Source organism: Argentina anserina, chromosome 7 (assembly GCF_933775445.1).
Source record: "Argentina anserina chromosome 7, drPotAnse1.1, whole genome shotgun sequence".
Lineage (NCBI taxonomy): Eukaryota > Viridiplantae > Streptophyta > Magnoliopsida > Rosales > Rosaceae > Argentina > Argentina anserina.
The window spans coordinates 2797009-2813612 of NC_065878.1; the positions used below are offsets into that span (position 1 = coordinate 2797009).

At 37.7% G+C, this 16604-nt stretch overlaps 1 protein-coding gene across 1 annotated transcript; it reads left to right on the top strand.

Annotated features, from left to right (window-relative positions):
• Positions 1–12820: 12820 nt before the first annotated feature.
• LOC126802746 (uncharacterized) lies at positions 12821–13517 on the top strand. The gene is made up of 3 exons (XM_050530428.1): positions 12821–13169; positions 13250–13368; positions 13452–13517. Exons 1-3 carry the CDS (start codon positions 12821–12823, stop codon positions 13515–13517), a joined length of 534 nt encoding a protein of 177 aa, XP_050386385.1.
• The last annotated feature ends 3087 nt before the right edge of the window (positions 13518–16604 follow it).

Sequence of the window (16604 nt, forward strand, 5' to 3'; positions counted from 1 at the left end):
TCTTTCAGAAACCCCATTTTGCTCAGGTGTGTAAGGACACGTTGTTTGATGAATAATCCCGTGTGTGTTAAAAAACTCCTGAAAGTGATGATTCACATATTCCCCCCATTATCAGAATATAGAACTCGAATGGTGGCATTATATTGTGTTTGGACAGAGGTATGAAAGACACGAAAAGCTGGAAAAACCTCATCTTTATTTTTAAGAAGAACAATCCATGAAAGACGTGTGCAATCATCAATAAATGACACAAAAAATCGCATGTCGGACACAGTAGACTCTTTAGAGGGTCCCCAAACATCAGAATGAATTAGTTTAAAAGGAAGAAAACTTTTAGTAGAAGTACTAGGGGAATAAGTAGATCGATGACTCTTGCCCAAAACACAGGTCTCACAACATAAAGAAGACTCGTCCACACTAATAAACAAAGTAGGCATAGATTTTTTCATAACACTAAAAGATGGATGCCCTAAGCGATGATGCTATAACCAAACTTCACTTAGCTTGTCAGATCCAGATGAAACAACCGGCCCCTCAGATACCCCCGACCAATTACCCGTCCGGTGAGAAGATCCTAAAAGATCACATACATAGGAAAAAATGTTACAGAGCACTGAGCGTCAGCGTTCAATTGGGGAACAGAGATCAAATGATGAGATAAAGCAGGTACATAGAGTACGTTGTGAAGCTCTATGGTGGGAGTAATACGAACGGATCCGAACCCTAACACGGGGAATGCCTCACCATTAGCATTAGTAACAGAGGGTACGGCTGGAGGGGACAATATGGTAAAGTAAGATTTATCATAAGTCATATGATCAGATGCACCAGAATCAATAATCCAAGTATCAAAACTAACAGAGTGAGAAATATTGAAGGCCATACCAATTTGACTACGGCCAACGATGGAAGCTGTAGGTGCTCCACCAGCAGTATGATGATCATGCCCAACCACACCATAGATATCGGGTTCCGGAACTAAGTGAAGAGTTGCACTTGACTGGGGATGATGATTAGGCCTCTTGGGCCTAAGATGCGGATATAATTTCCAACAGGTCGCACGAGCATGGTTAGTATCATGGCAATAAGAGCAAGGAGGACGAGGCTGATTCCCGAAACCTAGTGGTGGTCCTTGTCGATGAAGAGGAGCGGAAGTTGCATGCGGAAGGGGTGGTGCCGGAGAGCGAGGATGAATAGTAAGGCTGGAAATGACAGCCGGTGCCGGAAGAATACTCTCCTGCTGAGACTCATCCTTTCGGATATAGGTGAAAGCGGCGAGTAGGCTAGGTGGTTCGGTCATTCGGAGCAATTCGCCTTTCGCACTGCTATGCTTGGCATCAAGACCTTTCAGGAAATGGTGAACTCGTTCAAGCTCCTTCTCCTTGTGGTACCAAACAATATCCTCTTGATTTTTTATCATGCAAGGACGTTTCACATCAATCTCAGCCCAAATATTTTTTAGCTTGGTCAAATAATGCGCCACCGGTTGCCCATCCTGGTGTATGGCCAAAGATGTGCACATTAACTCATGAACCTGTATGAAATCAGAGTCATTAGTATATAAGCCAGTTAGTGTCTCCCATATTGCCTGCGCAGTAGCACATGCCTCCACCAGATCAACTATCTCATCATTCATAGCTTTTCACAAGATGGACATGACAAGACCATTGTCGTCGTCCCATTTGTTGTAGGCAACAATATCCTCAGGACTAGGAGCCTTAGTGACACCGGTGACATGTCCCATCTTGTGCATGCCTCGAAGATGAGCAGCCATGAGTCGTCTCCATTTACGAAAATTGGTTCCGTTGAGTTTGGTGCCCCCAAATGAACCACTGTCAGAACTTTTGACAGATACTTCGAAGGTCGGAACTTCAGGGAGCTGAGAACCCTCAGTTTCATGTCCAGAACCCATCGAAAAAGACACAATGTAGTTAGACAGCAAAAAAAACACAAAAATGAGAACAATATGTCACCGGTGCACGTGCACTGACGATGAATATGCACCGACAGAATCTGGTCGAACTGGGCTGGGTCGGGTCAGACCGGGTCGGATCGAGAGCGGGCCGGGTCGGGTCGGATCGAGAGTAGATAAATGTAAGGGTGTTTCGCACTTTCGCCGAAACTTCGTGAAAAAGAGGAGAGAGCGGAGGGACAGCGGCGGATTGTCTCGTCGATGGAGCAGACCACCGGAGGAGAGAGAGCACCGAGGAGAGGCAGATCCGAGAAGAGAGGGACCACCGGAGGAGGGTGTCTCGGAGGGACAGCGGCGGAGGGGTGTGGGTCGATGAGGAGCAGCGGCGGAGCCGGAAGAACGGAGCGACTTCGGAGGGACAGCAGGCGATTATCTCCGGAGAAGATCGACGGCGATGTCGAGCGGCGAGTTCGAGTGCGGAGCGGCCAAGCAGAAGCAGCGGAGAGACGCCGGAGGTCGACCTGCCGGAAAAAGGAAAAGGAAAGAACAGAGCAGGAGGCTCTGATACCAAGTGGTAAGATATCGATTGTTGCTCTTTGAATTGATTGATTGCATATACAGATTACAATGCTATATATATACTAATTCACATTAATCACTAATCACTCCACTACTCGTGATTCCCTCCACTATTTCTTCATTCACCTACTACCCTCCACTCACAAGGTAGAGTATTCAACCTTTGAATCTTCTTTTTCAAGGCTTGATTCGGATATATAAACCCTAGTGGTCTGCCATTTGTATTCGTTTATCAGGTGCGCTAGCTAGCTAGCATCGAGTGTGCCTAGCTAGACTCCAAGGGATGGCCGGGATCCAAAGTCTTATAAGCGCTTACTTACATTATTTCTGTGTAAAAGATCAGACTTTCTCCCAAGGAAAAAAAATTGATGTCTGAGATCCAACCATAAAACTTTTCAGTTTTTCTTAATTTTGTGGCTTCTTTGAGTAAATTTTTCAACCGAAAAATAGTTGTAGGTGAAAGGAAGTTGGATGATGTCAAATAGTACGTTTCTTCATAAGTCATAACCCGCAGTGGTGGATCTAAGATTGAAATGACACTAGGGCTAACTTTATGTGAAGCGTAAAAGAACTTGTATTTGCGCGAAGGGCAAAATTTATTTTTCTCCTTATATTAGGTATGTCGATATTTGTCATCAGAATGAAGCTGTTTCAAATTAATCTCTACACACCTCTGTTTTATCTTTCATTATGTATCTATCTCGCCTGATGTTAATTAATAAACTTCACTACTTTGATTCTAATTTCCAAATAGGCAAATAAAATACTCAACAAGGTGACGGGTAATGGCGAGTGGTGAGTGGTGACATGCAGGCTTGAACGAGAACTCGAGAAGATGATTAGAAGAAGAGGCTAATAGAAGTAGACGAGAAAGTCTTCAGAGATTGAAAGAAAAAGACGCGAAAGTGTGAGCGACAGGGAGAGACCCGTACTGATATTTTACTTTTTTTTAATAGAGGGTTGGGTTTTTTTTTCTGGGCTTCATTTTCACCTGGGCTCCAGCCCAGTCAAGCCAGGACTGGATCCGCCCCTGATAACCCGCATATAGCTCATCAATGTGCTGAATCATTCCTGGTACTACAATAAAACATCCATTTTTCAAAATCCAGATCAACAACTCTAATTGCAAGTCAATTCAGTGAATGATTATCCAGAAAAGCAATTTGGTCAACACCCCTTTCATTTTTTTTCTTTTTAATAAATTCAAATAAGGGCAAGAGCTGTGCGCCTGTGTATAACCCTTATTTGCTTCAGCCAAAAAAACAAATCCAGAAAAGCACATACATACGTAGATCCTTTCATGCTTGCACCCTAAGAAGTGGTGAAGCAAGCTAGGAAAAATAGTATAAGACACAAGAACAATGAAGTTGAACTAGCCGAATCATATGATCATATCGACACAATAATTCTCTTCTGATTGCACAAATTTATTATGCTCAGTGTTTTCAAAGGCGACGCCGAGGCGTTGCCGGTGTGCGCCTTCAGGGTCGGTGAAGTGGAAGGGGTTTGGAGATGAAGAAGTCAGCTGGGAGAATGTCGAAGCACTAAAGAAGTTCAAGTGGAAGATTGAAGACTTCAAGTCCAAGGCCGTCGTTGAGAGCGCCGACAGCTCTAGTGGAGGAGGATGTTAGGGGCAAACACTTGTAAGGCCGCAAGCAACCTTGTCCAAGGTCATGAGTCATGTCTATGGCCAGTCGCTTGCATGCTAGTGGAAGTATTATAATTTATAATTTCTGTAATTTATTTTCTTTAGAAGGTTCATGGTGGGAATGTTCCATGTTTCCCCCTGCCAAGTCTAGTTTTGCAAAATATGCTATTATAGGGAGGGGTTTCTAGTCGGCGAAAGTTGGACTACGGAACTAGTATAGGTAAGCACATGTACTTTTGCCTCTCTTACCATCAATAAAAAGAGGAATTATTCAATCATTTGTGCCTCGTGAGATCATTTCTTGTTGCCTACTCGATAATTCACTTGTTCATGAGATTGTCCCTTACAACTATATAATGTGTTCTCGTTTGTTTCTAGCATTATATTAATATCGTGTGGTTTCATTGTCCATTGCAAGGTACTCATTTGGCTAACTTGCTTTTCATTCAACGATTAGCAAGTGCCGCACGGTCCTAATTATTCAACCAACTGTCACATGCCGACTTTGCAAAGCACAAGTAGGACCGTGTGGCACTTGCTAATCGTTGAATGAGAAGCAAGTTAGCCAAATGAGTACCTTGCAAGGGACAATGAAACCACGCGATATTAATATAGTGCTAGCAGCAAGCGAGAACACATTATATAGTTGTAAGGCACAATCTCATGAACAAGTGAATTATCGAGTAGGCAACAAGAAATGATCTCACGAGGCACAGATGATTGAATAATTCCTCTTTTTATTAATTGTAAGATGGTAAGGGAGGCAAAAGTACATGTGCTTACCTATACTATTTCCGTAGTCCAACTGTCGCCGACTAGGAACCTCTCCTTATAATAGCATATTTTGCAAAACTAGACTTGACAAGGGGAAACATGGAACCTTCTAAAGAAAATAAATTACAATACTGTCACTAGCATGCAAGCAACCGGCTATAGGCATGACTCATGACCTTGGACAAGGTTGCTTGCGGCCTTACAAGTGTTTGCCCTTAGAGCGACGAAGAAAAGCCCCGCAGGTTCAAACCCAGGCGAGGCGATGGAAAGGCGACCACCAGAGTGACGGAGCGAAGGAAATGCAGAGGCGGGGGAAGAAGACGCCCCCACACTTGAACTTTGCTAGTCCCTTAGCAAATAATAGAAAAGGGAAACAAAAACATAAAACAAAAATCAAAACAACTAAACTAATGACTCAACTACAATGCCTTCAACATTTTGTCTCAACGATCTTCAAACTCATAGCATCAAGAATAACACTTAATCAAAATAGATAGAATGAATTTAATGGTTAATAAACATGTGATCTCGCAGAACAAGTAAGACATGGCAGAAACATAGGTGATATTAAGCTCAACATGTTCAAAACAAGTTCAAATTCAACTCACAAGGGATATGCACTCCAAATATTTTCTCTCAAGAACATGGCATATGCTTAAAAGCTTTTCACACATAAGAGTTATAAACACATAGTGAATTCGAAAACCTCATGAAAGATACCAATCATATGCACAAATGAACCCTAACCATATGCTTACTTATGAAACAAACTCCACATATCAAGAGCTACTCATTTTAAGAATCATGCGGATCTTTATATAAGGTAGGCTTAGGCTCGTTAAGGATATCATTTTTCAGGTAAAAGGAATCACAAAGGTCATCCTCAAGACTTAGCAGAGCAATAATCATCCACCTTATGTCGCCATACTCCATAAAACAAGAGCCAATTTTATCATGTTGGCTCATTCTTCACTCTAAACATTGTGAAAACGAACAAAGGCTAAAGTACAACATTATTGAGCCTTCAACAAATACATCACAACTCCAAATTCACATCAAACATAGCTATGCCGTAACTTCTTACTTCTCTTTCTTTCTCTATCTTTTTTTTTTCTTCTAACCGTGTATATATCTTTTTCTTTTCTTTTTCTCACACGGCATCTTTCATTTTTTTCTTTTCACCATTTTCATACGGCACAAATAAATACATAGCATAACCCCACACTTGAATCGAATCATCACTCCATATTAACATCAAATATTAGCTCTGCCAAGCCTCGAGAACAAGGTAGAGATATAACTATACTAAGCAAGGATATTATCATGTTGGTGATGAATAAAAGGTTTAACGTAGGCTCAAATGGGTTAATACTAAGGTGTCCCAAGCAGGGTACAAATAAGGCATACAGCTTTTTGGTTTAAGTGGTGGAATCCTAAAAAGATCCAACAATCATTTTCAAAATCAGAGTATATTATGACATAAAGCTTCGAAAGTTTCACAAAGTAAGTTCTAGCATTCTCTAGTTCATTGCAATTCTATGGCATATGAATTGATCAAAATAGATGTAATGAGGTTATATAGCCAAGAAACGATAGATTAAACTCTCCAAACAAAGGCACATATATGGCTCGAAACTCACATAGGTTACATGAATTCAAACAAGTAAGGAACATGTTCATTTTGTACCTAAGTTTCAAAATCCTCATCTACTACATGTTCGTACAAAATCTACACATTGATTAACCATCAAATTGCTATTAAGTTCAATTTCCAATCTTGTGATCATCTTTCAACCAATCATTCAAAGATCAACTCATCCTAGACAGTTAAAGGCATACCTAAGACTCAAAACAAAACAAAAAATACAAATAAAATTTTATTTTTTTGATTTTATGACTCTAACATGTAAACCTTCCCCCACACTCGAATCATGCATTGTCCTCAATGAATGTCAAAAAATAAATAATGCAATGAAAGACTCATAGTGGAAAGAAACAACTACAAAAATAAAAACATGGGAAAAAGATGAGAAAATCTCCCCCATGTCGCGGTCCAACAGCTTGCATTCCATGCTTCATAACGTTTGAAAGTAATCTTCAATCAGTAAGACAACAGTGGGAATTGAAAGCTGATATTTCTAGCTTTCCAAGCATATAAAGTACGTTCGCTAACTCCAAATGAGGAGAAAGTTATCCCCCTGCAAATTTGTCACGTAAAACAGGTTCATAGAATCAAAAACTGGAATAACCTTTACCTCTTTGTACCTGATTTTCGTTGACTTAAACAGCCGGAATGAAAAAGTGTCATGAATGAAAGTTTCAGATAACACAACAAACTTTCAATCCATGTATGGTACGACTGCCCAGTTTGGCCGGAAGTACTCCCTGTTTTGCAGTTTCCGGACTACAACTGCACGAGTTCTGAATTTCTGACACGACCTTCCTGCCTTCAAATTGCAACTGGGAATGATGTAGACCTCTAAATCCAGTTCTGTAAAAAGATACAGAAACTAGACTCAAATACCTTTGTTTCCAAATAAAGCACATATTCAAACTCTCTTTGAGCTGGGAGATACAGTCTGCCGAAGTCGACGAACTGTTTCTACCAGATTCTGTTGAACGGAAATGTTTTGCTCCTCTTCACGTTTTATCAAAGACTAACCTACACACGCACAAAACAAATCAAAAAGAATAAAAATAATAACCAAATAAAGAGTAAAGAGTAAAAACTCAAAATTGGGTTGCCTCCCAATAAGCGCTTAAATTTAAAGTCTAATAGCTTAGACTGAGTTTTCATTTCAATCATTTTATAGGTGACACATTATGGGGTTTCTCCTCCGCCATTTTTTTTGTCCAACTTTGTAGTATATTCTCGAGCTCATTGCTGGTCACTCCAATATAAATCTGTAAAATCTCAATTAAAATCATTAGTGTAAATGGGAACCTACCAAACATAACATAGGACACTTGGTCCTTAAGAGACTATGTTCCTCTAGCCATATGATATTCGGTGGAATTTAAAATGCAACATGAATGAGATGCAAAATGAATGCAATTAGAATTAGATCATTAAGATGCAATGCAAAGGTTAGAGAAAACAGTTAGGAAGTTATTGATATACAAGTCACAAACATGTCAAAAGTCATTCAAATATAATAAGCACATGTTAAGGGGAAAAAGAAACAAAAACAAGCTTAACAACCAATCCAACATAATGTCAAATCTTATGTTTAAGTTCGTTTTAATTTCTCAACTCAAGAACCTAATAAAGTATCCACAATTACAATTACTATATGTTACAACAAAATAAGATAAGGTCTCACAAGTTAGTTATTTAAGTTTATAAAGTTCATACAATTCACAAGTTTTTTTTTTTCAATTTCATGCTTTAACATTCTTAAGTTGTTATTCAAACAATTAAATCATCGATTGATTCTAAGTTGTAAATCAAGGTGGACGTGCGGCCTAAGTATGGATGCCTAGACACAAGTTTGGATCATTGTTTCAGATGGCCGGATAGCTAATTCAGAGATAGTGAACATGATAGGACTCATTTGTTGAACTATGGAGGGCAAGCCCCCTATCGACTCCATCACCGAGATGTATGTCAGTCAATAGTTCTCTGAGATCCAATTTTGGTCCCATGCACCAGAGTAATGAAAGAGCGTGCCCCTTACTCAGCTAGAAACAAACTTGGGTGTTAGACAAATCTCCAAGTGTTAATAAAAGCCGCCCTCAACCTCATGCAAAAACTTTGGAAGAAAACATGAGGGGTTAAGGCTAATATCAACAAAATGGACTTTACCTATTCCGTTCGATTTACAACCTACAACAATCATAAAAAATAACAACCTAAGATAAAATTACTATATATTAGAACAAACTAAGAAAAACATATACAAATTTGCAATATGAACAGTGAATTCGAAATTAAAAGATTGGGATCCATAATGATGGATTCCAGGCAACGGCGCCATTTGATCGGTTCGATTACTCGAGATCAATATTAACCCTGTAAGTATCGTTAGTAGTATAAAGCAAGAGGGTATCGTTCACAAACCGGGGATCCAACCAGGGTAAAGAATCACAAACATTTAACAACGAATTCATAAGAGTATGAGGATTTTGTGATCAAACATAAAATAAACCTAAACTAATATATACATGTGATCAACCAACCAACACATAAGCAATTACCAAACAAATAACATAAGAACAAAGGTAACGAAATCTAATCTCAATTAAGTTCATGCCGTAAGGTTCATTATACATCCTAGAATCGGTTATGCAGTTAAGTTCCTCCCAAGGTTCCTAACTCAATGACACTTTAACACATTCGAACTCAGTCCCAACCTCATTCGAAATCTAACATACTTATCCTACCATGCAACTTCAAAGCCACGCATATTGAATTCATTAAGCATGTCACCTACTTAACCAACAATCATGCAATTCCAAAAATCACATAGAAAAGATAAACATATTCAAATGCACAAGTCTAACCGAACCTAGGCAATAATCGGTGAAGGTAACAAAGAACAAACAATTAATCAACTCCCAAGTATCAAAATCGTTTATAACTTTGGATCATTACACATGCGACGTCAACTTCCGGGTATCAAACACACACGTAAGTAAGAACACACCGAAAATCATTTAAATAAATAAACAGAAACTCATGGCATAAAACCTAAAATCATTGAATTAAAATCGAAAACCTTAATTCATCATGTCATTCAAAAGTTACAAATATCTCATAGACAAGAATAAAAATAACTTTAACAAAACCTAAACATAAATCATCTAAGAACAAGAACATAAAAACCCGAAAACTAAACATGAAGATCATAGAGTTACACTTTATAATTCTCCTCCCAAGGTTCCTTACAGATGTAGCAAGAGATCTTCAAGAGTATGGTATCCTAGGCTCTCAAGCTTTGGACAGAAAATATGGTGAAGGGTGGTGAATTCGGATTCTATGATGCTTGGTGAATGAAAGTGTTTGGGCAGAGCTTTGGCAAGACTTGTGAGCAAGGTTTATGATCATTTTATGTGCAAATGAGGTGCTATATATAGAGGAAGAAACCCAAGGGAGGATGGCCACAAAGTTGAAACCAAATTGGTTGAGGCTTCCTAGATTCGGCAGATCTGACCTTTGTCCCTTGTTGTGGCCATAACGTTCTCTAGAAAATAGATATTGAGATGATTCCAACCGGCAATTTCAACTAGACTTCCGTGGCTTTTCATCCATAAATCATGTATTTTCTCAATCATTGTGAGCTGTCCAGGGGAGCTCGTCAAAGTTGGATGATCTGCAGTGCCAGAATTCTGATTTCTATAAGGATTGCATATCTTTTGCATTAATTGCATATCTTCTTCCTCCTTTAATGCTGATTTCTTTTGCACAAATTTCTTCCTTTGAATTAGGGAGGCAGCAAAAGTCTTAATTGTTGCAGCCATGTTTGATTTTTCTTACCTCTCCTCATTAAATTTGCTGCATGCCTTCTTTGACTTTCTTGCCTCTTCTCATTTAATTTGCTGCATGCCTTCTTTGACATTCTTTGGTGCAGGGATTTATGGACATTCTGATACATATTTGTGCTCTATATGCAGGAGGAACAAAGTCCCAAGTTTCCCTCATAGCCCTTGGATCAAAAGCAATTCAATGGCTGAGATAATTCCGCTGAGTTCACTGGACCTCCGAGTAATGATTTGGTCATATCTCCCTGTAGGAATAAGATATTGATTTGATTCCAAATCCTACAGAAACTAGACTCAAAATCCTTTTTATCCATATAAGGTACGTCTTCTAACGCAATCGGAGATATCCAGGGGAGCCCGTCGAAGTTGGACTACGAATCTTGACAGCATTTTCATTCTTGCATTGATTGGGCTTTTAAGTGCAAATCTTCTCTTTCCTTGTGGAACTAGGATTGCTTTCCTTCTCCAACATGGATTTGTATTTCCTAATAAGAATAAGTATGTTAGAAAAAAAGAAATATGAAAGGATGAATCCTACTCGAACAAGGAATCATATCTCAACAAGGATTATTAACACTTAGCACGATTTCATCATCAATTCACTCATAATTGATATAAGCTCTACCTAGACACTTATTCTTACAAAAGAAACTAAAACATACTAAATAAGAGGTAACAAAGAGTAAGAATATGGCATAATCACATTAAGAACGTCACACTTTGTGCTCCTATCAAAAAGACGCTGAAATTATTATTTTTCTTTTCTGGGGGCCAAAACGACGTCGTTTTGGCATTTGTTTTAATTAAAACGATGCGTTTTAAATTGTTAACAACGACACAGCCCCCTCCCCTCATCAATTATTCATTCAACCTAGCTAATCATCCTCTCTCTGCCTCCCTGATTCTCTCTACCTCCATGCCTCTCTCTTCCTCCATTGAAGACCAAAATCTTTGCTGCCTATAATTTGCCTATTTGAAACTTGAAGGTTTACTTTGCTTTCAGGTAGTCAACTTTGATCATCTTTTATAATTTATTTAATTTTTGTATATATTTGTTTGCTTTTAGTTTTGTACATAGCAAAAAATTGATTAATAGTTTCTGGACATTTGTTGTATGTGTTTGTTGGTGTTGGTGAATATTAGTTATGAGTGAAAAAGGGGAAGATGGAAAAGACAAAGCATGGAAATTTACAAAAAAGATGGAAGGGGAGAAATATTTTAGATGTGTTTTCTGTAATTAAGTATGCAGTGGCATTATTTCTAGACTTAAGCATCATTTAGCAGTTATTTCGGGTGCTATGAAAGCTTGTAATAAAGTCCCTTCTGATGTGAAGAAAGAGTATCAATTAGCTATAAAGGACTTTAAGGATTTGAAATTTAAGAGATGTGCTATGCTCCGTGAGATTGGGGAAGGAATTGGTGATGGAAGTGATAGTATAGAATGTCCATTAGAAGAATGTGGGAGTAGTGCTGTTCAACCAAAAGTCAAAGGACCACTTGATAGTTTTGTGTCTTTTCAACCTAGGCAAACCTTATTGAATGAAGCTTACAAAAAAGAGTTAAGAAAAGAAGTTTGTCGGATAGTTGGGCGTTTTATGTTTTCTAGAGGGAATTGCCAAGTATAGTGTAGGGTTCAACCCTCCTTCTATGCATGAACTAAGGACTTCGATTCTTAGGGAAGAAGTTGAAGTCATTGATAAGTATTTGTTAGAGCATAAGAGAGCTTGGGAGAAGTATGGGTGTTCTATCATGTTAGACGGTTGGACCGATAGAAATGGTATAGTACTTCTTAATTTTCTTGTGAATAATCTGGTGGGTACTTTCTTTTTGAAGTCTATTGATGCATCCGGTAGTATAAATAATGGTAGTTTAATGTCAAAGTATTTGGATAAAGTGGTTAGAGAAGTTGAGGAAGAGAATGTAGTACAAATAATCACCGATAATGTATCAAATTATAAAAAAAATGTGGGCCTTAGACTTATGCAAAGGAGGTTGAAGTTGGGGTGGACTCCGTGTGCGGCACATTGTATTGATCTTATACTTGAAGATATTATCAAGCTAACCATCTTTGAGAAGACCATTGCAAGTGCTAAGAAAGTGGTGAAGTTTCTCTATAGTCACACATGGGTCCTTTCTCTCATGAGGGAATTCACAAACAATAATGAGATCATTCGTCCAGCGGTAACTCGCTTTGCAACTTCCTTTCTCACCCTTCAAAATATCTATAATAAAAAACAATCTCTTCAAATGATGTTTAACAACATGACATGGATTGATGGTCCTTTTGTAAAAAGTCATAAATGCATAGGGACTCGTGCACTTGTTCTATTTGAAAAGAACTTTTGGAGTGATGTTACATTTTGTGTGAAGGGTGTGATGCCATTAGTGTGTGTTTTGAGGGAGGTTGATCGGAGGGAAGACCTGATATGGGCTACATATATGAATTGATGGATGCCGCCAAGGAGAAGATTGCATTTGGATTGAAGAAGAACCCTAGACATTATCAACCAATTTGGAACAAAATTGATGCAAGGTGGACTCCTCAACTACATCAACCTTTGCATGCTGCTGGATATTTTCTAAACCCTCAACTACATTATGAAGATTACTTCTCAATTGTTTTAGAAGTCAAGAAAGGATTGCATGAATGCATGGATATGATGATGTCATTTGAGGATCGGATAAGGGTTGATATCCAATTGGAGATGTTTGATAAATGCATTGGAGAGTTTGGAAGTAAGATAGCAATACATTCCAGGAAGCTAAGAAGTCCAGGTAATGTCTCATATATTATTCTTTATAATACAATTGTCTATATTCTATTATTTACAACTTATAGTAATTTATATTTTCAGCGAGTTGGTGGAAGCGTTTTGGAGAGGAAACACCTGAGTTGAAAAAGTTTGCTATCCGTGTACTTAGCCTAACATGTAGTGCCTCTGAATGCGAGAGGAATTGGAGTACCTTTGAGTCGGTAAGGAATTGCTTAATCATTACCAATTTATATAATCAGTAGCATGTTTATGTCATCTAAATTTATTCTTATGTTTAATTTAGATTCACACTAAGAAAAGGAATCGACTTGAGCACAAAAGATTAAATACATTGGTTTATGTCAAGTAGAACTCTTTACTAAGGGAAAGTAACAGTAGAAGAAGAGTGAAGAAGCTTGATCCCATTTTAAGTTCTCTATGAGTTCATCCACATCATCCTCAATTTGAGATTCACTAGTCACCTCTCTACTCTCTCTTTACTTTTATGTTCATAAACATGTTGAAGCTTGTGTACTTGGTTATGAGTGAGTAGTTAATTTGTTGGGGGTAGAGTGAAAGCCTAGCCAATCTTGTATGACATTGATATAAATATTTTGTTTGATGCACTTTTCATTAGCACTCTAATATGTTAGTTCAAAAGTTGAACATTCATGGTTAAACTTAATCAATTTGTGTATGATTGTTTTCCATGACATGATGAATGATTAAGGCTTGATTAACATTAGTCGTTAGAAGCATGATAGCATATCATATGTGTATATTAGAGTTGTGAACTACAATCACTTAGAGATAAACATGGTTAGTTTGCATGATTTCTTCATCTCTAAACTTTATGCACTTAGGGTAATGCATTTGATACTTAACCAAATTCATATGAATGACTTGAGTAGTTAAGTACTACACCCGAGAGGGGTTGCTTGATACCAACAAAGGAGATTGACCCTTGTCATACCTGAGATGGATACAAGGAGAGAAATTAGCTAGTTAGAGTGGCATTATTCAATTTAGCAGCATCATTGTTCACAAAAGAAGCTAGAGGTCGAAACCTTAAGTCCCAACTCTCATCTATTTCATCACATCTAGTTTAGCATAGCCTAGTTTACATTGTAAGTGGTCATTTAGTTTTTAAAAGTAACTCCACATTTGAAACAAATTTAAATCACTACACCATCTTGCATATATCCACCATGAATTTGGGTTCACTTGTGAGCCTTGATTTGTGACTTGTACATTTGCATATTCTTCTAGTATCCCTTAGGTTCTCCTAGCTAGAGAGGGTTTTTCCAATATCTTGGGTACGACATCCCCTACTCACAATCCCACTACACTATAACTTGACCTTTATACTCGAGGGTGACCTTTAAGTCGACAACAACATAGGATCTCAGTGCTAGACTCGTGGGTTAACTAGTAGACGGAGCATCCATGAATCTATAGAGTAACCTAGGATCCCAGTGTTAGGCCCGGTGATGGCTAGAGCAGCTCGGGCATCAATGGATTTGGTGAATTACCTAGGATCCCCGTTGGTGAAAACCGCGGGCATTAAATCCCTTGGTGTATACGTTGTTGTAAGAAACTCATGGAGATTAAACAGTGTAAGTGAACCGCTCACGGAGAGAGTACTCATCAAGAGAGAGCAAGGAAATAGTCATGTAAAGATACCAGTAAAGGCAATTTAGATAAAATAAGCATGAAAAGTAGTCATAAGGCGGACACATAGAGGCAATATGCAAGTAAATCAACATAGGTGTGTGGTCATATGGTGTTCCCTTTTAGGTGTTAGCCATGTTGCAGTGAGACGTTATCGCGAGGCGTTACCGTTTGGCTTGACATATGTGACTGTGTAAGTGTAACACGAATGCTTATGAATAATAACATAAAATCATTATGTATAGCAGACATAAGGAGTATGTACTGAGATATGTGTCACGCCCCTAAATTCGAGACCACTATTATATGGAAATATGGTTCCCGAATTAGAGGTGTGACCTTAAAACCTATAAAATTTCCTCAATAAAACTGATAGAAATATATGTCTGATAATACTTTTATTACGAAACAGAATCAGAGTTATTTTACAATACAACGGATTTAGAAAATACTGAAATTTAGCAAAGATACATGAATCTCGCATTTATTGTCTTGAAATAATAATTGAAGAAAAACCATCATTTTATTTAGTAGATTCATCTCGTTCCCCAAGCATCTACTCATTACCTGAAAATAAGATTGTGTAGCATAATGAGTAACACAGACCCAGTAAGTACATAATACATTCTTATAATAATTTGGTAATGAGAAATTCAAACATGAACAACCAAGTAAAATGTACTAAGAACCAGATGTATTTGGTCACATGAATTCTTACTTATGCATATAGATATACATATCAGCATTAATATGTTCAATCAATTGTGTGAATTTCAATTGTGTGATTTTTCAAGAATATTGGTAATTAATCACAAAGTTACATGTTAGGGTTCACGTTTACCCAAAACACGAATAAGCCTTAGCATACCAGGCCAACACCAAAATATGTATACACAAGGTCAATTCTCCTATGAGTATAATAGTGCACTATCTGTAGGGACTAGGGCCCAAGGCTAACTCACAAAGCATAAAATAATTTTACTAGCAATTCACTTAAGCACGGGGTAGTACTAATCACCCGCTTAAGCACGGGGTAGTACTAATCACCCGGCTTCACATCTCCAACTCAATAACGTCAATAGAATATCACAAAGTTTAGTAATTAAGACAATATTTAAATACTAAAAATATATATAACCTTACATCAAGATATAAATACTTATCAATAACTCAATGTATGCATGAAATAAATAAATTAATAAACTTGAAAGTAAATGTGCAAATAAAGTAAATGTACTTTAAATTAAAATTAATTAGATAATATTAGTTAGTAGTCAAATGATTAGTAGTCATTTCTCCCATAATAAGGAAAGTCTTTGTCCAAAGTAGCAATTGTCATTCAAATAATAGTGTCAAAGTCCGTCAACTTTCCGTATCAATAACTCAATCAATAAACGTCCAAATTAGGCAAGTGAGGAGTCTATGTTCAAGGATTTTTCGTAAGGAATACAATATAATAAGTCATACAATCCAGTTCAAATTCATTGAGTCCAAAAGAGTTCAAACACAATAACAGTGCAGAAACCGATCATCAAGTTATCATCTTAGATGTCTACACATTCTACTTGTAACAACATTTTATCATTTCTTCTTAAACTTCCAGATTAACAGTAGAGATCTTATACTTTAATTTGATATAAATTTTGTGGAAAATGGTTAAGAAATGAGTGAGATATAAGTTTTTAAAGTTGTGAGTGCTACAAAAGATTTTCAGTGAGTTTATTAATTCTAACTTTGATTAGCCATAACTTCTCTATTTCTAAACATTTTTGAGTGATTCAAAAGC

Bases quoted from the DNA above. Each gene is read 5' to 3' on its own strand.
- LOC126802746 (XM_050530428.1), top strand. From the start codon at position 12,821: ATGGGCTACATATATGAATTGATGGATGCCGCCAAGGAGAAGATTGCA. The intron at 13,170-13,249 runs GTAATGTCTCAT...TTATATTTTCAG, and splicing joins CAGGAAGCTAAGAAGTCCAG to CGAGTTGGTGGAAGCGTTTT. The intron at 13,369-13,451 runs GTAAGGAATTGC...TGTTTAATTTAG, and splicing joins ATTGGAGTACCTTTGAGTCG to ATTCACACTAAGAAAAGGAA.